This window comes from Telmatherina bonti (genome assembly GCF_933228915.1).
Source record: "Telmatherina bonti genome assembly, chromosome: 14".
Classification (NCBI taxonomy): Eukaryota; Metazoa; Chordata; class Actinopteri; order Atheriniformes; family Telmatherinidae; genus Telmatherina; species Telmatherina bonti.
This window is the reverse complement of record NC_136612.1, coordinates 31,199,023-31,223,772: the sequence shown is the minus strand read 5'-3', so window position 1 is coordinate 31,223,772 and position 24,750 is coordinate 31,199,023. Positions and strand designations below refer to the sequence as shown.

General features: G+C 40.9%; 1 protein-coding gene across 1 annotated transcript in view; it reads left to right on the top strand.

The window, feature by feature from the left end:
• Positions 1–24,536, top strand: part of mybpc2a (myosin binding protein Ca) — a 46,068-nt gene extending 21,532 nt beyond the window's left edge. The window contains exons 9-26 of the mRNA XM_079252218.1: positions 545–650; positions 4,557–4,726; positions 8,899–9,064; positions 9,567–9,673; positions 9,832–9,861; positions 10,078–10,217; positions 10,461–10,620; positions 12,726–12,830; positions 12,970–13,158; positions 13,299–13,433; positions 13,685–13,852; positions 15,374–15,462; positions 16,210–16,405; positions 17,620–17,759; positions 20,319–20,478; positions 22,851–22,987; positions 23,716–23,902; positions 24,173–24,536. Of these exons, the coding sequence (XP_079108344.1) occupies positions 545–650; positions 4,557–4,726; positions 8,899–9,064; positions 9,567–9,673; positions 9,832–9,861; positions 10,078–10,217; positions 10,461–10,620; positions 12,726–12,830; positions 12,970–13,158; positions 13,299–13,433; positions 13,685–13,852; positions 15,374–15,462; positions 16,210–16,405; positions 17,620–17,759; positions 20,319–20,478; positions 22,851–22,987; positions 23,716–23,902; positions 24,173–24,198 (2,411 nt within the window). The 3' untranslated portion in view covers positions 24,199–24,536. The remainder of the gene's footprint in view (positions 1–544; positions 651–4,556; positions 4,727–8,898; positions 9,065–9,566; positions 9,674–9,831; positions 9,862–10,077; positions 10,218–10,460; positions 10,621–12,725; positions 12,831–12,969; positions 13,159–13,298; positions 13,434–13,684; positions 13,853–15,373; positions 15,463–16,209; positions 16,406–17,619; positions 17,760–20,318; positions 20,479–22,850; positions 22,988–23,715; positions 23,903–24,172) is intronic.
• Positions 24,537–24,750: the final 214 nt, after the last annotated feature.

Below are 24,750 nucleotides of genomic sequence, written 5' to 3'. Positions count from 1 at the left end.
GCACCGAAGACATCAAACTCATTGCATAAAACCCTTGTGAGGCCTGCAGTCATATTGTTGATGTTTCTGCGGTGCTGTGACTGTGGCTTGGAGTTTGTGGGCTCACCAGCTGAGGGAATAGAGATGTCTGGAAGGGGGACTTGATGCTGACGATGACAAATAGCTGAGGCTAGCAGAGCATCAAGCATCACACCATGTGGTTACACAATGTGGCTCCCACCACCTCAGGAGACTGGAGGTACCTTCCACCTCCACAAGACAGATGTGTTTGGAGGCTTTGATAAGGACTTAAGGAGGATAGTGTTATGTTATTCAAGTGCAAATTAAGGTTCGCATATTGTCTGTGTTATCCTTATGAGACATGAAACTGACAATATGACACATGACTAATGTCAACATCACCTAACAAGTACAAATATTTAGCAATATTCTCTCCCCAAGTCTGTGGGAAGGTTTTAGGGACATAGGCTGTTGTTTCTTAGTGGAAATGAAGATTTTTCATGCACTAGGCTTACAACTCTGTGAACTATCGACTTGCTTTCAGAGCCTCCAGTCACCATCACCAAGCTGCTGGATGATGTTCATACTGTGGTGGGTGAGAAGGTGGAGTTTGAAGTGGAGGTGTCCGAGGAAGGAGCCAACGTCAAATGGTGAGCGGATGTGCTCTTGCAGTAATTTTAGTCATATTAAGCAGAGAATACCAAATTGAAAGTCGCAAGTCTGAAGGTAAGTCGTTCATATCCAGCCTACAAATAATCCTTTTAACAAAACACCTAAATTCCCCTTTCTGTAAAATAAAAAATTGATTAAAAAAAAAAAAAAAAAAAAGCTCCCCAAAGTGCAAAAAATATTTGACATTGTGACAAAATGCATTTTGAGAAATATATTAAATTAATGCTTCTTGTTATTTTAACACAAATTTTATAAGGATCAAATGACAGAAGCCTTTATTTGCACCAAAGTCAGTTTATGTAACACATTTCATTCATAAAAACAATTCAGTGTACTTTTACACACAATGGAAAAAGTATAAAGAGAAATAGGAACAAACATTAAAAGTCATTCATTAATAAGTGCATAAAATTCTTATAAACTATATAAGCTGGCTGGTGTCTTCTGCTCACTGTTCAACCGCTCCCTGGCTGAGCACATCGTCCCCTCCATCTGGAGGTCCTCCATCATCTGCCCTGTGGCAAAGAAGAGCAATCCCAGCACCAACAACGACTATCGGCCTGTGGCTTTAACATCTCTGGTCATGAAGAGCTTTGAGAGGCTCGTCATGGCCCAGCTGCAGGCTGATGTGGGGATGCTCTCCGACCCACTGCAGTTTGCGTACCAGCCGCGCAGAGGGGTGGATGATGCTGTGCTCACCTTGCTGCATGGTGCCATCACCCACCTGGAGAAGCCCAAGTCCCATGTCAGGTTGGTTTTTGTGGATTTCTCAAGTGCATTTAACACCGTGCAACCGCACCTCATGGGACGTAAGCTGCTCCGGATGGATGCCAATCCCCACCTCATCCTCTGGGTCCTCTCCTTTCTCTCCAGGAGGGATCAGAGGGTCAGGGTGAATGGTCACCTCAGTACTGCCAGGACAATATCTACCGGTTCTCCTCAAGGTTCAGTCATCTCTCCACTTCTCTTCACACTATACACAAATGACTGTAGGAGCTCAACCCCAGGAATAACATATCAAGTACTCAGATGACACCATGATCATTGACACCACAAATACCGATAAACTTCTGCAATCAGAACTGGACTCATTCTCACTGTGGTGTAAGGACAACTGTCTGGATCTAAATGTATCCAAGACCAAAGAAATGGTCATTTATTTCCACCATGGCCAGTGTTCCACCTCCTCACTCACAGTAAACTATGAAATAATTGAAAAGGTTCATTCATACAAATATCTTGGCTCCATAATTGACCATAAACTCACATTCCAACTCAACACTGAACAGATCTTTTCAAAATGTCAACAGCGTCTCTTCTTTCTCCGTAAGCTCCGCAAACTTCAGGTTCACCAGTCCATTCTCACTGCCTTCTATAAATGTTTCATTGAATCCATTCTCACTTTCAACATCACTGCCTGGTTTGGTTTACTCACTCTCACTCATCACAACGTGCTCAATAAGATTGTTAAAATCAGTAGTAAAATCATAGGTCAGGAGCAGCAGTCACTCAGTACCATCTATAACACCAGAGTCTTGAGAAAAGGCACCCAGATCTCCACTGACCCCTCGCACACCCTGCACTCTCACTACACCCTGTTACCTTCAGGGCGCAGGTACAGGTCTCTCCCTCTGAGAACAAAGAGGGCCACTTCCACCTTCCTTCCCACCTCTATCCGTCTGTTAAATGGTTGATGGCTATTGCAGACTGTTATATTTATGACTGTGTATGGCATATTGGTGTCAATTGTTGTTTTTTAACTTATTAACTGACATGTTGAGTTGTGTGTGTGGACATGTCTTTTTATGTTATTTGTCATGGTTGTGCTCTACCCGCAAATGAAGTTCCTAACGGATAAATAAAGTGAATTTGATAAAGTCATATAAAATGACTAAATTACAATGGTTTAGAGCAAACAGCAGTCTAGAGAAGATAGAAAATGAGAGAAAACTTGATTTTAATTTGAATTTAAAGGTTTTTACATTGTTCTGAAAAAGCTGGGCTACTGCAACAGACCTGCTGCTGCATGCAGCTGATACATCATTTTATAGATGTTTTATAGATGTTTTAGACTAAGATTTTTACTAGTTTAGTAACTGAACATTGAAAGAGGGTCAGAAAGTTATTTTAATAACCTTAAAAAGCGAGCAAATGCTGTGATTGCTGCTTGGGTGGCTCATGGCACACACACTTAGAAGCTCACTGATCCATTCAATAACATATCACAAATGAGTAGTATGGTTGGCTATGTAAACCAATAATTTGAGTACAGTGCTGCCGCCATGCATGAATGGTCGCAGAAAGAATCAATGCAAAATCATCTCAAATGGTAAAAGAAATATCTCTGGGAAATTCACTGTCAGAAATAAATAAACCCACAACACTGACAAATTAATTCTAGTGGTTTGGTTTAAAATAAAATATTGTTTATTTAATATAAAATAAAACCTGGAAGTGAACTATTTTTCTGAGCCTGAGGTGAATGTTTTCAAAAGAGCATATCTGCTTTTCAGGGACAACGAGCTCCCCATAGCTCCCCATTGCCCCAGTAGCTCCCCCTGTAATTCCAGCCATTCTTATGAGCCTTGAAATAATGTAGACTGGAAAGCATCTTCATCGGAGAGTGTTTTTTTCAAGACCAATGTGAATGCAAACACACTTTTCTTTCATTTTTCAAATGGAAAATGTGCCTTTATTTTCATGATTAGATGAAACACTCAACTGCGAAAGTACGCTACAAAAATGAGACAAAATACTCATGAGACCAGAGTTGGCCACCCCTGTGTTAGCCTATAGTCTGAATTATTAAAAAGATATTTAAAAAGCAAAACATTATCATCCAAAATATATATTTAAAAAAGGTTCAAACTGAATCAAAAGTGTGTGTTTGTTCACAGTGTAGTTAGAAATACATTACAAATAATCAAAATCAAAGAGATTCTTTCTGCCTTGGGGATACTCTAGTTCACAGACTTGACTTATTTTACCTGCATATTTTAATTGTCATCGTTTTATACAGCTGCTCCCTTCTCTGTTTTTCTCTGCAAAATGAACGAGTGTGGAGCACTCCAGCAGAGAGGAGCTTGTTGTAAAGAAGAGCTGTTAAGGATATAAAAGAATTATTACAGTAAAAAAAAAAAAAAGCAGCAGTTATGTTTCAAACAAGGCGAGAGAAAAGTGTTAGCAGAAAATTGTTAATTGTGCAAGTAAGTAAGTTAATATAGGCTATTTATTTTAACAATTAGTGTCTGCCAGTTAATCGTGACATAACTACTGCACATTAGAGCACTTGAACTTTAGACATAAAAAAAATTAAGTTAATTAAAATCTGACGCTGCACTTTAATGGAGGATATGTGGAAATCCCTTCTTGTTGAAATTAAATCAGCTCATTGAATTTTATCTGCAATACCAGTAGACTAATCAGTTCTATGTTCTAGAAGCAACAGCGTCGTGAAGTAGTCTTGGCCGTGTATCAGGGACACAAAAATCTATGAGATATGCATTTTCTGCTTCATCAGCTGAATCCACAATGTCTCTGTGGTAATATAACACACAGTTTGTGCTTCTGTAAGTGTGCAACTTCATGCAATGTATTATGGATCAATAGGTTCACTGTTATGGAGAGAATAAGCAAAAATGCAGCACTGCTTGTCACCGATTCAAACCAAAACCGTCAACATCACCTCCTCTGGAGAAGCTTCAGCATAAATAGTCATGAAGGTCTTGCCAGTTTTAAAAGAGAGCCGCCTCTTGGCGTGTACAACTCTAGCTTTAGGTTGACTAATCTCTGAAGCCACGCCGAACATTGCTGACATGTCAATCAGCAGCTTTTCCTCTTTTCTCTGCGGAGTGTAATTGATGCGTGCGTGTTTTTCTCCACAGGATGAAAGATGGAGTTGAGCTGAACAGAGAAACGGCAGGTTCAAAGTACAGGTTCAAAAAAGATGGAAAGAGGCACGTTTTGATCATAAATGAAGCAACTAAAGAGGATATCGGAATGTACTACGCCTTCACCAATGGGGGGGAGTCAAAGGCAGAGCTGGAGGTTGAAGGTACACACTCTTACATTAACCCTTTAATGTTCACACTAAGTAAAAAAGGTTAAAATGTTCACGACAAACAAAAATAATCAGAATAAATATTTTATCTAACAACATTACGATGGTGAAATGGTCAAAATTTTAAACAACAGTGTAACAAAGACTTATTTTGGTTTTACATACCCAAACCATTTGGTAGAGATTAGAGACGTCTGATATTATCAGCATACCGATGTTGTCAGACAAGATCAACATTAAAATCTAATAGAAATTATCTGTATCACTTCTTACTTTTTTTTCCACAACAATGTTTCTACAAAAAGCACATATTAGATATCAAAACTCTTCAGCAAAGTCTCTTCTTACTCAGAATGACAAAAGATAAGAGACATCATGTTTTCCAGATATTTTTTGTTTGTTTGGCACAACTCGCTCCAAAAATATCGGTATCGGTTGATATTGGTATCAAAACTAAAGAGTTGGTATATATTGGACTTCAGTAAAAGCCAATATTGAGCATCCCTAGTAGAGACGGGTCAAGTAGGTTTATTTCCACAAGTTTTTAATGAATTTCATCATTGCCTCAGCACATTTACCGCTACTAAATGGTAGACCAGGATCTTAAAGGGTTAAGTAACCAGGTTACAAAAAGTCTTGAACATTATCAATTTATATGCTGAGTCATGCTAATTGTCTTTAGATCCCTACTTTTAGCCGGCCCTTTAGACTCAAACTGCAGCTGCAATTCATCAGAATCAGCTGCTGCTTAAAATGGACTAAAATTAAGTTCCCTGTCTCTGGTTAGCAACTTAAAGAAAATCTAATTAGTACATGTTGATGTTTTCCATTTTGACAAGCATGAAAAGCAATAAATTAGTCATTACTCATGTCATAATTAATATTACTTCATTAATCGCTTGTATCAGAAGTTCATCGCTCTATTCGTCATGCTAATTTTCTTCTACACCTCCAACACTGAGATATGTGGCTCCAGCTATCAGGCTGTCTTACTTGCTGCATACATGCAAGTCAGATGAGTCTCTTAATTGATTATAGTGTGAGAAAGTGTCTGTTGGTCCTCCTCCTTAAATGATACGATTACAGAGGACATAGTAGACTGTCTAGTCACATTCACTTTGAATCAGAAAAATAAAATATGTAAACCTGGAGCTTTTTAGTTAAATACTGTGACAGCACGTTGACCATCCAAACAAGATTGCAGGCATCCTTTAGGGAAAAAGATGACCATATCATACTCTGTCTTCTTGGGGCCTGTATTTTATGTGATGACAATAACAATTGATGGCATGAGCTTTAAAAAAAAAAAAAAAAAAGGAAAGAAAATTTGTTTTAAAAGATTGTTTTTGCATTTTTTAAAAAATATGCTAATTTTAAGTCATGTTGAAAGCTCGATGAGTTCAAAGGCTAATGCTACTTTCCCGTCTGTATGGTAATTTTAAACCATCATCAAAAGCCATTTAGCTTTAAATCTTTCTCAAGCAGTAATAAAGAGATGATCTGAGTAACGCCACTAATAAAAATGTGAGGAAAGCAACTGAAAAGATTCGCTTTTATACATGAACTTACTGCGTAGCTAGCGTTCTACACATGTGATTGGCTTCTGTCTCAGGTTTAAAATATTCAGTCATGAATGTTATTAGTTCTATATAGTGTTATGTTTCATTCCATCTACTGTGTATGTTTTTATTTTGTTGATTTTAAAATGCATGCAAACATGGCAGTCCAACCAAAGTCATGCAAAGCAAAGTAAAATGGACAAATACACAACATAATGCCGTTGGCGCTTGATTAACTGTTGCATATGTAGGGTCATTTGTACCATTTGTCGACATTGGTCCTACTGAATTGCCAGACAGTGCTGGAAAAACACATATGTAACCACAGACACTGAAAAAAAATGATAAAAAATATTGCTGTGTGTCAGACTCTTCTGAGAAGCAGATGACTGGCCAAATTAAGACCCATATTACTGTGCGAGTCTGTCACTCAGTGTGATAAAATGCAGCTCAGATTGTCCTGAAAATGAAATATAAATGCTGCCAGGCCCAGCACAGTGAAATTACAGTCACAAATTGCTACAGAAAAGCACCAGGATGCTAATCCAGACATGATCCTGGCATGTTCGGGTGCCAGCAGATTCAAGATGAGCGCATGTCTGGACGAGACAACAGACTTGTTTACTAAACCACATCTGGTATTAAAATCTCTACGTTTACTCATTTGATTTGGCACCACTAGCAAATTGCACTTTATTGCTAACAGACCCACTTTTACACCTTGATCCAAATGTGCCGTCTAATTTCAGACCCATTTGTTCTCTGAGGTTTTAGGGAAAGCTGTCTATGTCCAACTGCCGGCTTATCTTGATCTAAATGATTTTGGTGAAAAGTTTCAGTCTGGTCTTAAAGTGCTCCACGGCACTAAAATGGCTCTTTTAAATGTTTTTAATGATCTTTTAACTGTTTTTGTTAGGACATTGGCAGCCCTTATACTGCTGAAAAGGACAGCCTTCGATAATGTGGATCACAGCATCCTTCTGACCCGTCTGGAGACACTTGTAGGCATTAAGGGTTCCACACTTAGTTTCAGTCTTACCTCAGTAATAGGAGTTTTTCTGTAGTTTTAGGGCAATTTTCCTCCTTTGTCTGTCCTCTAAATTATGGAATGCCCCAGGGTTCAATATTTGGACCCGTTCTTTTTGCCCCATAAATGCATCCTCTGGGTTACATTTTTAGAAAGCATAATGTCCACCTCTATTGTTTTGCAGACTACATACAGATTTATCTGTCTGTAACCACTAATGATAGCCAATCCACAGGAAAAATTCTGCAGGGTTGTCTTAGCGAGGTTCAGAAATGGCTTAGATCAAACTTTTTGTATCTGAATGAAAATAAAACAGATTCCGGTGTTTGGACAAAATAAACCCTTGCTTGGTCATGACAGTGTGATTTGGCCTCTGTCCTGTTACTGCTGTCCCTTTGTTAAAAATCTGGATGTGATAGTTGTCCCTCTGTTTAAATTGGATTAACATTTTAGTGCTGTCATCAAGGTCGCCTTCTTCCAGCTGAGGACTCTGGTAAAGCTTAAATCGTATCCTTCTCAGGCTGACTTTGAAAGACCAATTTGCAGATTCATAACATTGCATTTGGACTGTTGTTACTTGGGTTGTTGGGTTGGATCAGAAGTCCCTGCAACACTACAGAGCGTCCAAAATGTCGCAGCTCATCTGCTAACTAAAACAAAATACGAGAGTCCATTACTCAAGTAGTCCATTGGCTTCCCATTGCCTTTCAAATATATTTTAAGGTTTTACTGATTGTTGTTAAGTGCTTAAACTGCATGGGACCACCTTATCTTACTGGTCTATTGCAGCCTTATACACTTCCCAGAGCCCTGAGTTCAGCCCTTGTTGGCTGTTCCCAAAGTGAACTGAGGCTGCGATTGTACCGAGTCTAGTGGACTGTCCTGGTGTTAACGCACCACTATTCCTGTAATTCTGCATGCAGCAGGGTTTGATTATTGGACTTAAAATGAACAATACAAACAGTAAACAATAAGCAAAGTTAAAATAACCAAACATTAGATGTGCAAAAAGAAGATATTCTGTGGAGAGGTGGTGTTCATTCAGCTTTATTGGACATGACTTAACAAATTACACTGAAAGTTCACAAATTAAAACATCACCAAGATCTTTAAAAAAAAACAAAAAACAAAAAAAAAAACCATCCCCCAACATTTAAAGATGCTAAGGTCGAAGTTCCCTGCTATACATTCATTATAAGAAGTTCTGAATTTGCTCTTACTATTTACTTTTCACTCTATGCAGATGATGCACCCTTTTCCAAGCAAAGCAGACATGAGTGCTGTCAGTCAGCTCATCCAAATCTGCAGGAAAGTGAAAAAGAACATCCCTTAGAGCCATTTATTGATCAAGAGGAATTACTTAAGTAAAACTCTGATTTTTAATGTTTGGTTTACTGCAAAGCTATTTCCATAATATATGCATCACAACTTAGGAATAATGTAAATAAGCTGCATTGTGGCATATTAGTAAGCCATGACTGATATATATATATATATATATATATATATATATATATATATATATATATATAAATAAATATAATATATATATAATATATATATATTGCATTTCTGTCCAGATAAGGAGCTGGAGGTTCTACAGAGCATCGCTGACCTGACAGTGAAGGCAGCTGAACAGGCCGTATTCAAGTGTGAGGTGTCTGATGAAAAAGTGACAGGGAAATGGTTTAAGGACGGCGTTGAAGTTCAGGCCAGCGATCGCATCAAAATGACGCACATCGGAAGGTATTACCACATGACAGCCTGCGGTGGGTCTCTGTTTGTATTTTGTAAAGCTGTTGTTTTAAGCCCTCCATCCGTCATGCACAGTTTCACACATTTGAACACACACACACTCAGAGTCACACAGTCATAACCACTGTCTGCCACATGGCTTGGCAAACCATTACCAGAGGGTTTTCTGACTTGTTTGACCCATTTTATGGCTAGGCTGCAATCTGTAAGGCTCTGTGTGACCTCTAAACACACACTTCCAAAACACATTCACATCCAGTGGACACATCCCGAGGGTGTAGAGTTTCTTTCAGCAATCCCTCCATCAGAATGACCTGTGGCAGGAGAAATGCCCAGGCGACTGTTGTCAAACAAGGTGAAAACTATTTAGTAGGTTTCTCTGTCTGCAATATTGCCTCATGTAGTACGTTACCAGGGCAACTGTATTTTGCATAAATGCAGGTCATACAGTTACTAGTATTGTCTCCTTGGTAACATCTGGTAATGTCTCCAGGACCCACAAGCTGACGATTGATGATGTAAAGCCTTCAGACGCAGGAGATTATACCTTTGTCCCTGATGGCTACGCAATCTCTCTTTCTGCCAAACTTAACTTCCTGGGTGAGGCCAATACTCAAAATATGAATGTATATATACATATTGATATATATTTTATAAATATAAATATATTCATGATTTAAAAAAAAAAACATTGTTTTTTTTTTTATCATTAATTCATTGCAACAACAACTAAAACAAACCTCTGTTTTTCTCCATAGAAATTAAGATTGAATATGTTCCCAGACAAGGTAAATGTTTTATTTAGGTTTTCCCTTTTTTTAAAAAAAAAAATTTGATTATTTTTTTCATTTAATGAGAATAAATATTTGAATGAGCTGACATTCATCTATAATTTCTCTGTAGCTGGATACCAGTATTATTTCTGGTTCCTTATAATGTCTTATTACTGGGCTGGTGGAAAATTCCCATTAACATTTTGAATGTCCTTCCTCTTCATTGCAAAGATCCTCCCAAAATCCACCTGGACACCAGCGGCACCGGCAGCAAGAACACCATCACCGTGGTGGCTGGAAACAAACTTCGACTCGATGTTGAGATCACAGGAGAGCCGGCCCCCGTCGTGTGCTGGATGAAAGGAGACGAGGTGAGAATGGAGAGGATTCTCATTGTTCACCTCTGACACAATCGAGCGCACGTCAGATACTGTCCGTGTGTGCGTCAGTGAGACCATGCATCTGGTTGTGACGCAAAGGCAGAAGGGAGAAATGAAACGTATTCTGCTCTGTGGAGTGGGAGGGCTGAATCACCTGTTGTCCCAATAGCCTTCCCAGTGTGATACCATCCCATTCAGCAACATCTTTCCGTTCTGTCGTGCCCTCTGCGGTAGGTGGTGTCTGAGGCCGAGGGGCGAGTCCGCGTGGAGACGAGGAAGACCGTGAGCAGCTTCGTGATAGAGGGGGCGGAGAAAGGAGACGAGGGCTACTACACTATCACCGTGACTAACCCTGCTGGCGAGGACAAGGCTGAACTTTTTGTCAAGATTGTGGGTCAGTAGCTTTTTTCTCACGTTGGCCTTTTTTTCTTGTTTCAGTTCTTTTTCCTCTTTTTTGCCAGTCCAGTGGTGCATCCAGGAAATAATGGGTTGACCAAGATCAGTCAAGTCAAGTCACATCAGCTTTATGCATATTTAAAGAACAGACCAAATGTTTTACAACTAAAAATAAAACAGAAATATAAAAAAAATAAAATAAATCAACAGCTAAGCTAATCAATAATAAAACAAATGTCAAAGGAATAAAATACTATAAAAGACAAACGTGAAACAAATAATCTGGAAACAAAGGGGGAAAAAAAAAAACAATGATTTGTGTGGTTTAAAAGCAAGAGAGTAAAAATGAGTCTTTAAAGGAAATTTAAAAATGTCCACAGTGGTGAGCTCTTATGAAGGGGAAGACTTTTCCATAGCTAGGTCAAAATAGAAAAAGATCTGTTTTCTCTTAAGCTACGCAGCTCCATTACACCTAGAATGAATGTTGCAATAAAAAAAACAAAACAAAACACTATTTGAACACCTAGTCTCAAATATTGCTTAAAAGTTTTTACTCTCATGAGGTGTTTTTTTTTTTTTTTTTAAGAAGTTTTGATAGAGAAATATATAGCAAAATAGTAATGGAAACACTTTTTTCATGGGGGGTTGTGACCAGTTCATTTCCGGTAAAGATGGCGCGGTTTGGAACAAGCAACAGCAAATTTCAGAGTTTTATGAACTAAAATGAGGGAGAAAAGCTCAGAAAAGCTGTAGCAAATTCTCCACAGCAAGTAGAAAACCCCAAAATAACTCTACATGGCTACCTTTCCTCAGCTGGAACTCTAGTAAAATCTCGTCCGGCTGACTGAGGCTGATGCACTGAACACTGTTCAATGGAAATGCCTGCAAATCGCTGTTGCTGTTTGTTTAAACTTATAAGTATTGCTTTGATTTAGTAAAAAATGTATTGGAAACACAGCTGTAGTGTCAGTCCTGACCGCGGTACAACAAGAAGGAACTAGTTCGCAGACCTCAGTGGTCTAAGAAGGAGAAGAAGGGCCAGCCTGTTTCAGACTGAACAACAAAGTCTTCAAACTACCAGGCAGCCAAAGTAATAAGGCCAAAACAGGCTTAAGTAAAAGGGCAGGGATTCAAGCAGCTTCATAAAACAGTAACTTGCATGGCAAAAGCCTTTAGACATTACTACGCAGAAAGATCAATGATCAGCCAATAAACACAAGTACAGCTGTTCTTGTATTTTCTGGAATCGACTGGCTGAAGTTTGGATGAGTTTTTTTTTTCCTCAGAGGCAACAGGGGGTTATCAGCCAACCCCTCACACCCCACACTGTGTCATCCTAGAGTTCACACTCTAGTTAGACTCATTACATTGGCTCAAACACATATCTATCAAGTTCTATAAAGTTTGCCGTCACCTTCTGTCATTATTTCATGTATTTCTTAGTTTTCAATAATATGGCACTTTGTGTAAGAGCAAAGCAAAGTGCTTTGCAGCACACAAAATAACATGAAACGACACAACCAGTCTAACCCTAACCCCTGCAGGGAGAGGTAGGAGCATCTTGCATTTGCAATCTGGGTTGGGGAGTAACATGGAGACTTCCTTACTGGAAAAACAACAGGTCAGTAAGTGGGTGATTAACTATAGTGGGGCGGGGGGTTTGCAGGAGAAACACAAAATCCTGGTAATTCTAGTGTTTAGACCGTTGAAATGAAATATTCAAAACATGAAAAACTGCAAATAGGAATTAGCAATATAATTGTTAAAAACCAAAATGTTTCCATGTTACCAGCTTGAAATGCAACGTTAAGAGGGGTTAATAGGGGTAATCAGTGACATTTCCCCTAAAATTGCAGTTGCCCCGGTCTCCTTTTCAGGCAGGTGGACAGACATAAGTCATCAAAGTATCCTAAAGCGTCATCATGCTGTTATTGCTATAAACATTTGGACTGTTTATGCAGCGGCGACTGTTTAAATCAGATCTGCACGCTATTTCACTTAAGAACGCTTCGTCACGCTCTCAGACCAAAGTCTGCTCACATTCTTGTCTACGTGCTTCATCCTTTCTCGCTTTCCATTTCCAACTGTAACCTGCCTCTCCAGATGTGCCCTACCCTCCTGAGAACGTCAAATGCACATCAGTTGGCGAGGACTCTGCTGTGATCACATGGGACCCCCCTTCATTTGACGGTGGAGTTCCCGTTAAAGGTACCCTTACAACACGTGGCGTCTCACATCTGATGTCTTCCTCCCAGGAGGAAACAGCAGTTTCAGACTCTTTGTTTAGAACAATAATGATATGTTCCACAGGAGCCGTTTTTTTTATGGCTTTGTACGCTTCCTGCAGGATATCTGATGGAGAGGAAGAAGATTGGCTCGGCCAGGTGGACGAAGCTAAACTTTGATGTGTTTGAGTCCACCACATATGAAGCTAAGAAGATGATTGAAGGTGTGCTCTATGAAATGAGAGTGTATGCAGTCAACGGCATCGGCATATCTCAGCCCAGCGCAAGCTCCAAGCCCTTCATGCCCATTGGTGCGTTGCCATATGTCATTAGCAGAACAGTTAATTAACAGCGGCTTTTCACACAATGCTGGTTTTTAGGCAGCTTAACCTAGCCGCCCATCCCATTTACACCGGGTATTAACGTATTAAATTTCTCTTGTCTCTGCCAGCCCCCACCGGCGAGCCCACTCGTCTCATGGTGGAAGATGTGACAGACACTACCTGTGCACTCAAGTGGCGTCCTCCAGAGAAAATCGGAGCAGGAGGAATCGACGGTTACATCATTGAGTACTGCGTAGAAGGAAGTAAATACCAGTAAAGTGGATATTCTTTTATTTTAAGGCTTTGTAGCAGATTTGTGAAGTGGAAATAATGGTGTTAGATCATCATTCTGAGCAGAAAACTAGCCTTTTCTCAGCCGTGTGCCACTTTTAGACTCTCTGCACACGGTTTTAGCTTGGTGATCATGGCAACAGAAGCAATTAGCTATTTATACCCAAACCCTGATTACCTTTGCAGAAATTGTTCCTGATTTTCTGATCTCTTGCTCCTGCAGGTGACCAGTGGGTGCAGGCTAATCAGGAACTGGTGGGAAAGAACCAGTACAGGGTCAAGGGTCTCCCAGCTGGGGAGAAGATGCTGTTCAGGGTTGTGGCTGTTAACATGGCCGGACGAAGCCCCCCCGCCACTCTGTCTCAGGCCGTCACCATCAGAGAGATCACAGGTCAGGGACTAATGTCAACATGGAGTCTTATTCTGATCAACTCTGCACTGGCAGCACTGGTTTTCTCTGCACACTAAATGAATTTGTCTCTGAATGAACATAAAATAAACATGGAAAGGATTCATTTGTTTTATCTTGACATCAAGTTATTCTGTCACTCCATCTTGATGCACTTGTGTTAAACAGATTCAGTCATGACGATTCAACTTATTCATTGCAGCTTGATCCAGTTTGATTTGTTTTAGCTGATCCAGTTGAAGATGTTTTGGTTCAACTCAGTTCAGTAGTTCTTTTTTAAGCTGATTCGTATATTTGGTCCCAACTTAAAGTTGATTGAACTAGTTTTACAATATTAAAATAATAATTCATTTAATGTAAATTAGGTTACAAGAATAAAACTACTAGTTTCTAAAACAAAGTAATTTAATGAGTTGGAAATCTTTTCCATGACTTACATTGTCATTTAATGACTTATTTATTGAGTGTACATTATGTTTCCATTTGTGCGTGTTAGACAAAAGGGCAGGAATAGTCTGCGTTAACTAAAGTTAACTTTGTGTGTATAATTTAGCTTGTATTTAGACAGAATTAGTTATTGCCACATTTTTTTCTACATGGTTAGAAATTTGACATGATCTCATCACACGAGACCTTACATGTTGAAGACCCATGAAGAGTCTGGCCTGACTGAACCAGGTTATCTCAGCAAGGCTGAAAATAACAGCTAGGAGTGTTGATATTTTTAGGAGGCAACTTTTAAGTAAAACTTTTATGATTATTTTTGCACTATAATTGTTTTTTCTTTTTTTTAAGTTTTTTTTTTTTTTTTTTTACTATATCTTTATTTTAATGTGTGCTGCTTTTATTCTTTTGTATTTTGAGAGAAATTCTTGCGTCTACATGTGTCGGTATGATCATGTGGATGTGTGTGTTGTATGTTGTGTATATGTGCGATTTGTGGCTTTGTGATCTGGTGGATTTAATTTGTTAAAATGTAAAAAAAAATTCTTTTGTTTTTGTTTAAAAAGTACATGAAAAGTACTTTTATAAAGAAAGATTGAATGATTACGAAGAGTTGCAGTCGTCGAAAGGCGCTTCATGAGTCTCTGCGACGACTTGGCCGTTACTGTTGGGTTATTAGCAGCGCTTTCCGCCACCTTTTGAACGGATTTCACTCGAAGTGGTGAACAAACTCGATCACATTGTTTTCACTTGCTCAATTCAGATATTTTCAGTCAGTGAAATAAAAACAGTATAACCAGAATTATCTGTAAATGTGTAAAATCTACTTGAATTATTCATAATTAGAGGAAACATAAACCAGTTTTCTAAGACCAAATTAAATCTAGTTAATTCAAAGACCTGCTGCTTTTGGTCTAAGAAAAAATATTTTAACTGTGTTTTCATATGATGATAATTCATATCCCAAACCACACAGCAAGCTTAAAAGTTGTATATTTCCTGTGTCTTTACACCCCCATATAACTCCCCCCCCCAAATCTGTCTCTGTCTACCACACAGAAAATCCAAAGATCCGCCTTCCTCGCAATCTGAGATCTAAAGTCATCAAACCTGTGGGTGAGAAGGTCAACTTGGTGATCCCCTTCCAGGTCAGTCTAAGTTTTTTTTGTTTGTTCGTTCCTGCTATATGCAGTTCTCATTCTGTGTACTATTGCTGCAGGAGGAGTTTGACCAATACAAGACACTTGGAGGTGCTTTTCATGTTCACCTTGTCCTAGCTGGTTAAAATCGGACTCACCTAATTAATATTATTTTGTTGGTTAAAAATATGAAAATCGCTCAGTTTGAAGGTTAAGAAGCCACTTCATCCTCTGCATAAAACAGGCAATACAAGGAACATGGAGAAAACACGATTTATGTCAGGTAAAATTTCATTTGGGCACAAAAACAAAAGCTAGCCAGTTTCTGTTGCTTATGTTTGTATAGCATGTCCAAATGCATTTCGCTTGTGTGTTTTAGATGGAGGAAGGATCCCTCTATAAATCCCCCAATGGCTCCAAACTGACCGAGCATTTTCTTTTCTCCTGGCATTCAAATCAGCTCTCTAAATGTTGTTCTTAACAGAAGGAGCGAGCGCTTAAAGGGCACGGGGAGAGCTATAGCATCTGACAGCATCTTGCAAATTATGGCACTGGTGAAAAGAAGCTAACCACAAGCAGCAAAGGGGAGGCCCTTGTTGTAGATAAAAACAGACAGGAAGAAAGTGAGCTACCTCAGGAAAGAAGGCCAAGTGCTCCTTCTGAGGGGGGGATATGTAGCTCGAAGCTGCTTGTTTATCTAGGAGGGTTACTGGATTAGTTTTGTTGATTGCGTCTCCTCACTGCTTCCACCTGCAGGGAAAACCTCGCCCCGTTGTGACCTGGTATAAAGACAGTGTCCTGCTCGAGGACAAAAGTGTGGGAACTCGTACCACTGGGGTGGACACCATCCTCTTCATTCGCTCTGCAGAGAGAAGCCACTCTGGAAAATACACTCTGACTGTTCAGATCGAGAACATGTCCGACAGCGCCGACTTGCACATCCAGATTGTAGGTCAGTCCCACAAATTCATGTTTTTTCTCATCAGAGTGCTGTGAAAAAAATCTGCACCATGGAGACTGATGGTTATTAAACATGGTAACTGGTTGGGGGAGTCACCTTATATCCTGAAATTGCCACTTTCCCTTCCTAAATCCACAGCGTGGAATTAGCCAAGGTCACCTGTGTGAGCCGCAGTTTGCAGGAACCATGAACCGACCTCACACTCACATGTTCTCTAGTACAGATTAGAAGACCACGCATGTTCACGGACTTCAAAAGGTACATGGTTAATAACCTCTTTTGGAAGAAGATGATGGTTTTGGCTTAAATCTGTGACATGTCAAGATTTTTTCCCCTAAATTTGATGATAATTCCTCGTTTCATACTCCAAGGGGATCTGCGACTCAAAAGTAGCAAATCATCAAAGAGCTCATTCGTCTCCGTGCACATAATCCTGGCTCCTGCACTGCCACCACGGCCGCCAGCTCATTCCTCAGCTTACGGCTCCGTCTCCGTGGGTCGGGAGTTCTGGGTGGATTATTTAACGGGGCTCCGCTGAGATTATTTGCATGTAGACTCGGATTAGGTTTGGATTTTGAGGGCCACTCTGTCACTTACTCTGCTTAGAAGGTTGAGCTAATGAGAGGCTCTGATCACCCCCCACCTCTTTCTGTTGATCCGTCCCCGTGCCGTTGGAGAAGAAGGGATAAAACTGTACCACTCAGTGTTGGCACTGTACTCTGCAGAGCGAGACTGATGACAGGTACTTTACTACGTCGTACGCTTTTCTGCACTTCACTGTGCATCATGTGGACCACACAGCAGATTCTTCTCTGCAAACCAGAGAAGAAAAACGTAGTTTGTCAGTTTTTGCACCAAGTGATGTATGCAGCTATCACCTTCTTTCCTTCATCCTTTGTCTTTTCTCAGCTAATCTGTCAATCTATCCAATCTGTCGAATCTCTTCTGCTTGGAGTGTTGATTTCTTCCTCTCCTTGGGATTTCCCTGCTCCAGATCTGTTTGTACCTTTCTTCCTCCCGCTCTACCTCTAAGAGCCTCTCAGAAGCATTTATATCTAGGCAGGGATGAGAGTTATCTCAGCTGGCTGGGCGTGTGTTGAACACTCTTTTCATTACAAGCGAGCTGTGCATTCTAACAAACCTGCCTAGTTTCACAGAAAATCCTCCAACTTGATCTCAACTCTGTCTTTCTTAAATCCCACCAGAAAAGCCCGGTCCGCCCATCGACGTGCATGTCACAGACGTCTGGGGCTTCAATGCTGCACTGGAGTGGAAGCCACCCAAAGATGACGGCAACTGTGAGATTATCGGCTACACCATCCAGAAAGCTGACAAGAAGACTAAGGTATGCATGGAGGAGGAAGCAGGTGTTGGCACCACGAGAAGCCATGTTGGAAATATGGGACTCGCATCCAAATTCTTTGTGATGTTTTCACCTTTTCAGTATCGATTTTGACACATACAGCCCTCAGCCTTCCACATCTTCAGTTCAATTCAACTTTATTTGTATAGCGCCACTTCACAACAACGTTATCACAGAGCACTTTACATACACGAATCAACATACACATTTCGAGCCAATTCATACATATCCTATAATAGAAACCAGCTGATTGCATCGAGTCATGACTTTGATCCAATCCCCCATCCTGAGCTGCATGTGGCGACAGTGGGAAAGAAAAAACTCCCCTTTAACAGGAAGAAAACCTCCGGCAGAACCCGGCTCAGGGAGGCCATCTGCCTCGACTGGTTGGGGTGGAGACGACAGGAAAGACAGATCAACACATCTTCCATGTGGATTTTGGAAAGGAATTTTTTGAAGAATCAGACCCAGCCGATTTTACTGCGTGATCCATCTAGAGATGAGTCCGATAGCAGAAAAGCTTAAAGATAAGACCTCGTCTGTCAAAAGTGTTAAAGAAACAAATGCTTTAATGTGCTGTGATGTGTAACAAGGAAAGAAATGGGAGTACTTAGAAGTCTTAGAAGTGTCTACATACTTGCCAACTCCAGCTATTGATCTGGATAATGATAAGTCAGCACATTAGCACACTGAGGCTGGCAGCCAGCCGTAGAGGACTGAACAGTCAGCCGATGGTTGCATCTCTACGGTCAAACAGTTCAGGTAAAACGGTGATAACTCGCACTCAACTGTGCGTTTTTTTATTTTCACATCTTCCCTTCAAGAAGGATGAAACAGCTGTGTATGTTGAGTGGAGGAAACGACACAACCCTGCATGTCAGATTGCTTTCTGCTGCCTTAGTTGAATTTAAAATAAAATTCTCAATATGGATGCTTTCCAAATTTAGGGGCAGTTAGTTTCAAAGTAGAGTGTGAATGTTGGCTGATTTTTCTGCCAGCTGAGGCAATTGCTGTTTGAGTTCGCTGCTCGGTCAGAAACATGAGCTGGGCCAAAAATAATGCCGCATTTTACAGCAACAAAGGACTGTCTGCTTCAGACACAATCTATGCATTCTGAATACAGACAGATGATGTATAGATTAAAATGTTTAAGTTCTGAACATCGTTCTTTCTGCAAACAAAACGGCTATAATGGATTATAATCATAGTTCTTATATATACATGGGATACAATTTTCCTTAATTCAGTTTTAAACTGTTTTTAATTGCTTTAGGGTTTCTCAGCATCATTTTGGGTGCAGCACACAGCTGTTTTCAGCTATTTGTTTTTTAAAAAACTTGCTTTACCTGCTTTGCATCTAAATAGCAGTACACACATAACGTGTTAGCTGGTGACCACATTTCTGAGGAGTCAGCAGATTGTGGCATCTTACTTTTACTTGTATTCACCAAAATGAGAGAAGCCTCTGTCATTGTCTGTATACAGTCACCACCCGCTGTGTTAGGCCTCTGATTGTAAAGACAAGGAGATAAGCAGCCAATCACATGGTGGTAGCTCTAAACATAGTCAAGAGGACTGACTACAACTCAAACTGATCATCAAAAAGAGGAGGAAAGGAGATATAAGTGACTGAATGTAGCATGGCTGTCAGTCAGAGTGTTTCAGAAACTGCTGATCTGCTGGGATTTTCTCTCACAACCATCTCTAGGGTTTACAGAGAATGATCTGTAGAGGAGAAAATAACTGGCTCGAGGTGATAGAAAGGCAACAGGAAGTCAAGGAACCAAATTATGCAGAATAGCATCTCTGAGTTTACAGCATGTCCAACCTTGAAGCAGATGGTCTATGACAATAGAAGACCCCACCGGGTGGGGAGGGGTAGTTTAACCCCTCCTGTCAGCTGAGAACAGGAAACTTAAGCTAAAATTTGCACGGGTTCACCAGGACTGGACAATAGAAGATGGAGAAACGTTGCTGGTCTGATGAGTCTCCATTTCTGCTCAGCTTAAAAATGGGCATTAGGAACATGAAAGCATGGATCCATCCTGCTTTGGATCAACAGTGCAGGCTGCCTTTTGGGTCCCTTAGTACTAACACGGCATGGTTTAATCACCACAGCCTACACAAGTATTGCTTCTGACCATATCCATCCCTGTATCAGCACAGCGTAGCATCTTCTGATTAAAACTTCCTGCAGGGTAATGCACCTCCAGCTAGGTTGTAAATATGGCAATGAGTTCACTGCACTCCAACAGCCTCCACAGTCACCAGATCAGAGTCCAGAAGAGCAACTTTTGCATCTGGTAGAACGAGAAATTCATGTCAGTATGAAGCAAAATGTCTGAGGAATGTTTCAACATCTTGTTGAATCTATGCCACTGAGAATTAAGATAGTCCTGAAGGAAAAAGAAAGTCCAGCCCGGTACTAGCAAGGTGGACCTGAAAACTGGGAGGGCTGGAGATTCCTTAACTTTCTAGATGTCAACCCCAGCTATAACCCTTTTTGAACCTCTCTGTCTGTCACTGTCTGTCTCACATCAGGAGTGGTTCACGGTCTATGAGCACAACCGCAGGCCCAGCTGCACTGTGTCCGACCTGGTCATGGGGAACGAGTATTCCTTTCGAGTGTTCAGCGAAAACATCTGCGGCCTCAGCGACAATCCCGGCATTAGCAAGAACACCGCTGTCATTACCAAAACAGGTGATGAAATCCCAGAAGGCCGCACACTGTAACACGACAGCATGGCTTTAGATTCCAGGGAACATCCAACGCATGCAGAGCTGCTGATCAAATGTGTACTCAGTTCAAACATGGAGTCAAAACAGTGGAACAGATACCCAAACGGGAAATTTGTCTGAAGTGTTGATAACGTTGGACCTGCCAAAAATGGGAATGCAAAAATTAACCTTCAGTGCAACACAAAACAAGAATAGAACGAGTTGCAACAGGTGTATAAGAGCACAAATCTTCTCTTTCTCACCATACTGAAAACAAGTATTCCTTGACAATGTGTTAAATAGCCTCTTATATTGGCCGCAGATTACGAAAGCAACCAGGCTGGGAAATTAACACCTGCCACCAGCCAAATGTTGCCGTTGTTTTTGTTGTTGTAGCATTTGCTTACTCTACCAGAAAATTTTGCAGCCCACCAGCCAGTTCCTTTTGTCTTCCCAACAACAGTCTGATAATTGTTGATCACAGTGCCCACATAACCTCAGGATAAAACAAAAGTCAGTTCCCTGCATTGATAATTCAAAGGACATTCTACTAATCAAGATAAATTGCCAGTGTGGTGGGATGTGGTACGGGTGTTAAAGACAAAATAACCCCAAAACAGCAGAGAGTGATTATAGGAGGCTACTAATTAAGCTTTGGATGTTGCTTGTACAAATCTAACTTTGTGTGTGACCGGAGGAGATTGATGTAGCCACTAGAACTTGGAGGGAAATTAAGCCACTTTTCCCTAAAACACTTATCTAGTCCATGTTAGTGATCGCAAAGCAAAAATTTAGGTTTTTTTGGTACATTTGCCCCTTGCAGCTGTAAACTGGCCACTGTCCATTGTTTCTTGCTCAACGCTAAGACTACTGAGAATTTTTTGTTCCTATTAATAATCACCCTGAAGTACAATTAAGGTCTATGTTAAGTCTTTTATCATAATGTGCAAGGGTTAAGAGATAACCTCTAAGTTCCAGCGTCATTTTTAGACAAGAACGAACAAGGTGGAGGAGATCATGATTATGTATGTTCTCAGAAAGAGAGATAAACAGAGGCAGCAGATTACATGGCAGTGGTCTGGTGGGCCACTAAATATAGTATGGCTGCTTCTTTGTCTTTGTTCGTTCCGCTGGTCACACAGCAGTTATACTGCTTTTTAACCAGTCAACGGATTGCAGTGTGCCAAGCTCTACTTGTTAAGGTCAGATTGGTTTGATTTCTATACCAATGGAAGTGTCACAAAACAAAAGGACGGATCAGGTTGGATATGAGGGGACCCATTCGAGTTTTTGTGTGTGGAAATGTAAAAAAAAACCATCCAAACCCGCTGTGCACTTGTTGGTGGAGACGGGGCTCAACAACCTATGAAATTTTGTACAATTACAGATCAATTTAAGTCAGGTGTGTTGGAGCAGGGATACATGGAAAACCTGCTGGATTGTGGCCCTTGTGGACTGGAGCTAACACCTCATTTATAGTATAAATAAACTTTAGTAACTAATTTATCTAGCAAGTAGAAAAGTAATATCTGATTAGTAGCTGAGGAGTTCTGCAGATGTTTAAACTCAGGTATGTTCGGGTGGAACTATCTGGGCCCAAATGATCCATTACATCTTTCTCAGGTACCACAGAGAAATAACTGCTTGGGAGTCTTTTAGCTGACTTTCTCCCATGCTACATGTAACGATTACTCCTTCCTAATGTGAGCAAAAATGATCTGTGCTACACAGAAGAGGTTGAATTTGAGATTTTATTAAAAAAAAAAAAAACAGTGACTCATAACCAAAATTTTTTTTCCAGTGAAGAATTAATTATTAGCAATCTGGACTTAACCTTTTCCAATATTCTCCAGAAAATACATTTCATTTTAGGATATGACTGAGTAATGAGGTTGTTCAGTTGTGGAGCAAGGAGGCACATTTTAAGTTCTTCCACTCACATAAACATTATATCAGACTGTGGGTGCTTCTTACACTCCATTGTCTTCTTCATATCACAGCTAATCCCGCTAAGGATGTGACGAAGCAATTTGAGGATGTGGGAGAAGTAGCGCACAGCATAATCTTCACCTGCTTCCTCGTTCTAAGTTCCTCCTCCTCTCCTTGGTCGTCGTTCTCTCAATGTTTATTTAAAGGACTCGAACATCAGAAACAAGTGAAGGAAAACAATTTCTGGGTCAAAGAGAGATGAGATGATTTGAGGGGCGAAGGTTAGCATATTGAAAAGCAGCAGTAAAGCACAGCACATAAAGTGGGCTGTGTAACTCATTTTTATTTTCATTTTCTGGCATTGCAGCACACGGGGGTTTGCACCCTGTGGCTTCTGTCTTCTCAAAGACTACTTCTCCTTTCTAGGCCTGATCCAAAACCGCTTACCCTACAAAGAGAAGGACATGAACAGCTCCCCGAAATTTACTGCCCCCCTGGTGGACAGAAGTGTGATTGCAGGTTACACCACGGCCATCAGCTGCGCCGTTCGTGGCAACCCCAAGGTATTTAACTTACCCACTTTTTTTTTTTTTTTTAACCTCTCATTAAGGGTTAATGTTAATGTTTCACTCCCAGTTACTTGTAAATTTCAAACAGAAAAAAAGAAATTCTTTGACGCATTTATAAAATATTTACTTGCCTCAGAGCATTTCTAGTTTATGAATGTTAAGTAAATACGGGGTAAAATGCGAGTCACATGAGAGAAGGGCAGGAAAAGTATGATGCACGTTCCCTGTCATTGCTGATTACATAGAAGGAGAAGCGCAATCTGTGCCTTGCTGCACACTGCAGCGGAGCAACTCCATCCTGCAAACGCTTCACCTGCATTGGCCCCTGATAGCGTCGCTGCAAGGAAATGCCTCAGATTTCATGCTTTGTGTTCTTTAGAGTGCGTGTACAAGTTTTAAGAGTTAAACAGCGAGTGCAGAACAATGAGAGGATTTTGATGCCTTTGCAGCAGGAATGTATTTTTATGTCTGAAGCTAAAACAAGAGGTGGAGCTGAGAGATCTGTGGAGACACGTTTCTTTTTCATCCCACCGAATCGGCAAAGATTTGTCGAGCCCAAATGTTGACCTAATTTCACCTCTTCCTCTTCCCTCCTGCCTCTGCTCCCCCCTCCCCGCATCCCTCGCTCTGCTTATGTGCTCCCACCTCCTCCCCATCCCTCCTCTCCCCCCTACTCCTACATCCCACCAATTTTCTCCTCCTCCAACCACGCTGTGCCTCAGCCAAAGATCATTTGGATGAAGAACAATATGATGATTGAAGGTGACCCCAAGTTCCTGATCCAGAACAACCAGGGTGTGTTGACTCTGAATATCCGCAAGCCGAGCCTGTTTGACGGGGGGAGGTACTCCTGCAAGGCCGTCAACGAACTTGGGGAAGATGAGGTGGAGTGCAAGCTGGAGGTTCGAGGTGTGCTGCCTGAACTTCACTTCTTTCTGGTTGTTAGCAAGAGCCTGATGTGGGTCAGAGCAAGTCGAGAATGTCAGATCTGTATTTCCTCAGCCTTTTCCCGGAGCTCCTCTTACGAAACTTCAGCGGCATACTGCTCTAAATTTAAACCACCTTATTGCATTTGGTAGCTAAAGCTTCAGACCCACAGATGACTCTGCGTGATGCAGCCTCTTTAAACAGGATGATCTACTGGCCTCTCGTGCTGATTTAAATTTCTCCTCTTCACAGTGCTACAGGAGAAAGCGAAGAAATGAGCAGCAGCACGAAACAGCAGAGGATACAGTCGAACAGGAATCCTAATGGATTATGTAGAACGGGATAGTCATGAATAAATATGATTAGAATAGATCACTGGCGAGGCTCTAAAGCCACCCCCTTCCCTCCATGTATGCTTGTCTTTCATAGCTGCTGTGACGAACGCCACATCAGGAATATGCCATCATTTTTTGTCAGCGAGCCGCCACCTTGTCACATCCTCGGTGAGAGAGAAGTCACACAAAGTGGTGTAGTAGTACTCCCCTGCTGTGACCACACACACACACACACACACACACACAGATGGATCCTTCTTATCTGTGAAGTGGACTTGTCACTGAACACACTTATAAAACCGCCTCTCCTCCATTACGACTCCCTGTGTTGTCTGTTCTTTCTGTGTGTCCTAGACGTTTTTATAGCTTTGGTTATGAATTTATGATTGTGATGCAGCTGAAACCGCCGCGGTGTGACTGACCGACTGCACACCTCTGCTTCCTCGCTGTGTTGTTACAAGTGTGATGTGTGAGCCGGGGGCCCCGTCTTGGCTC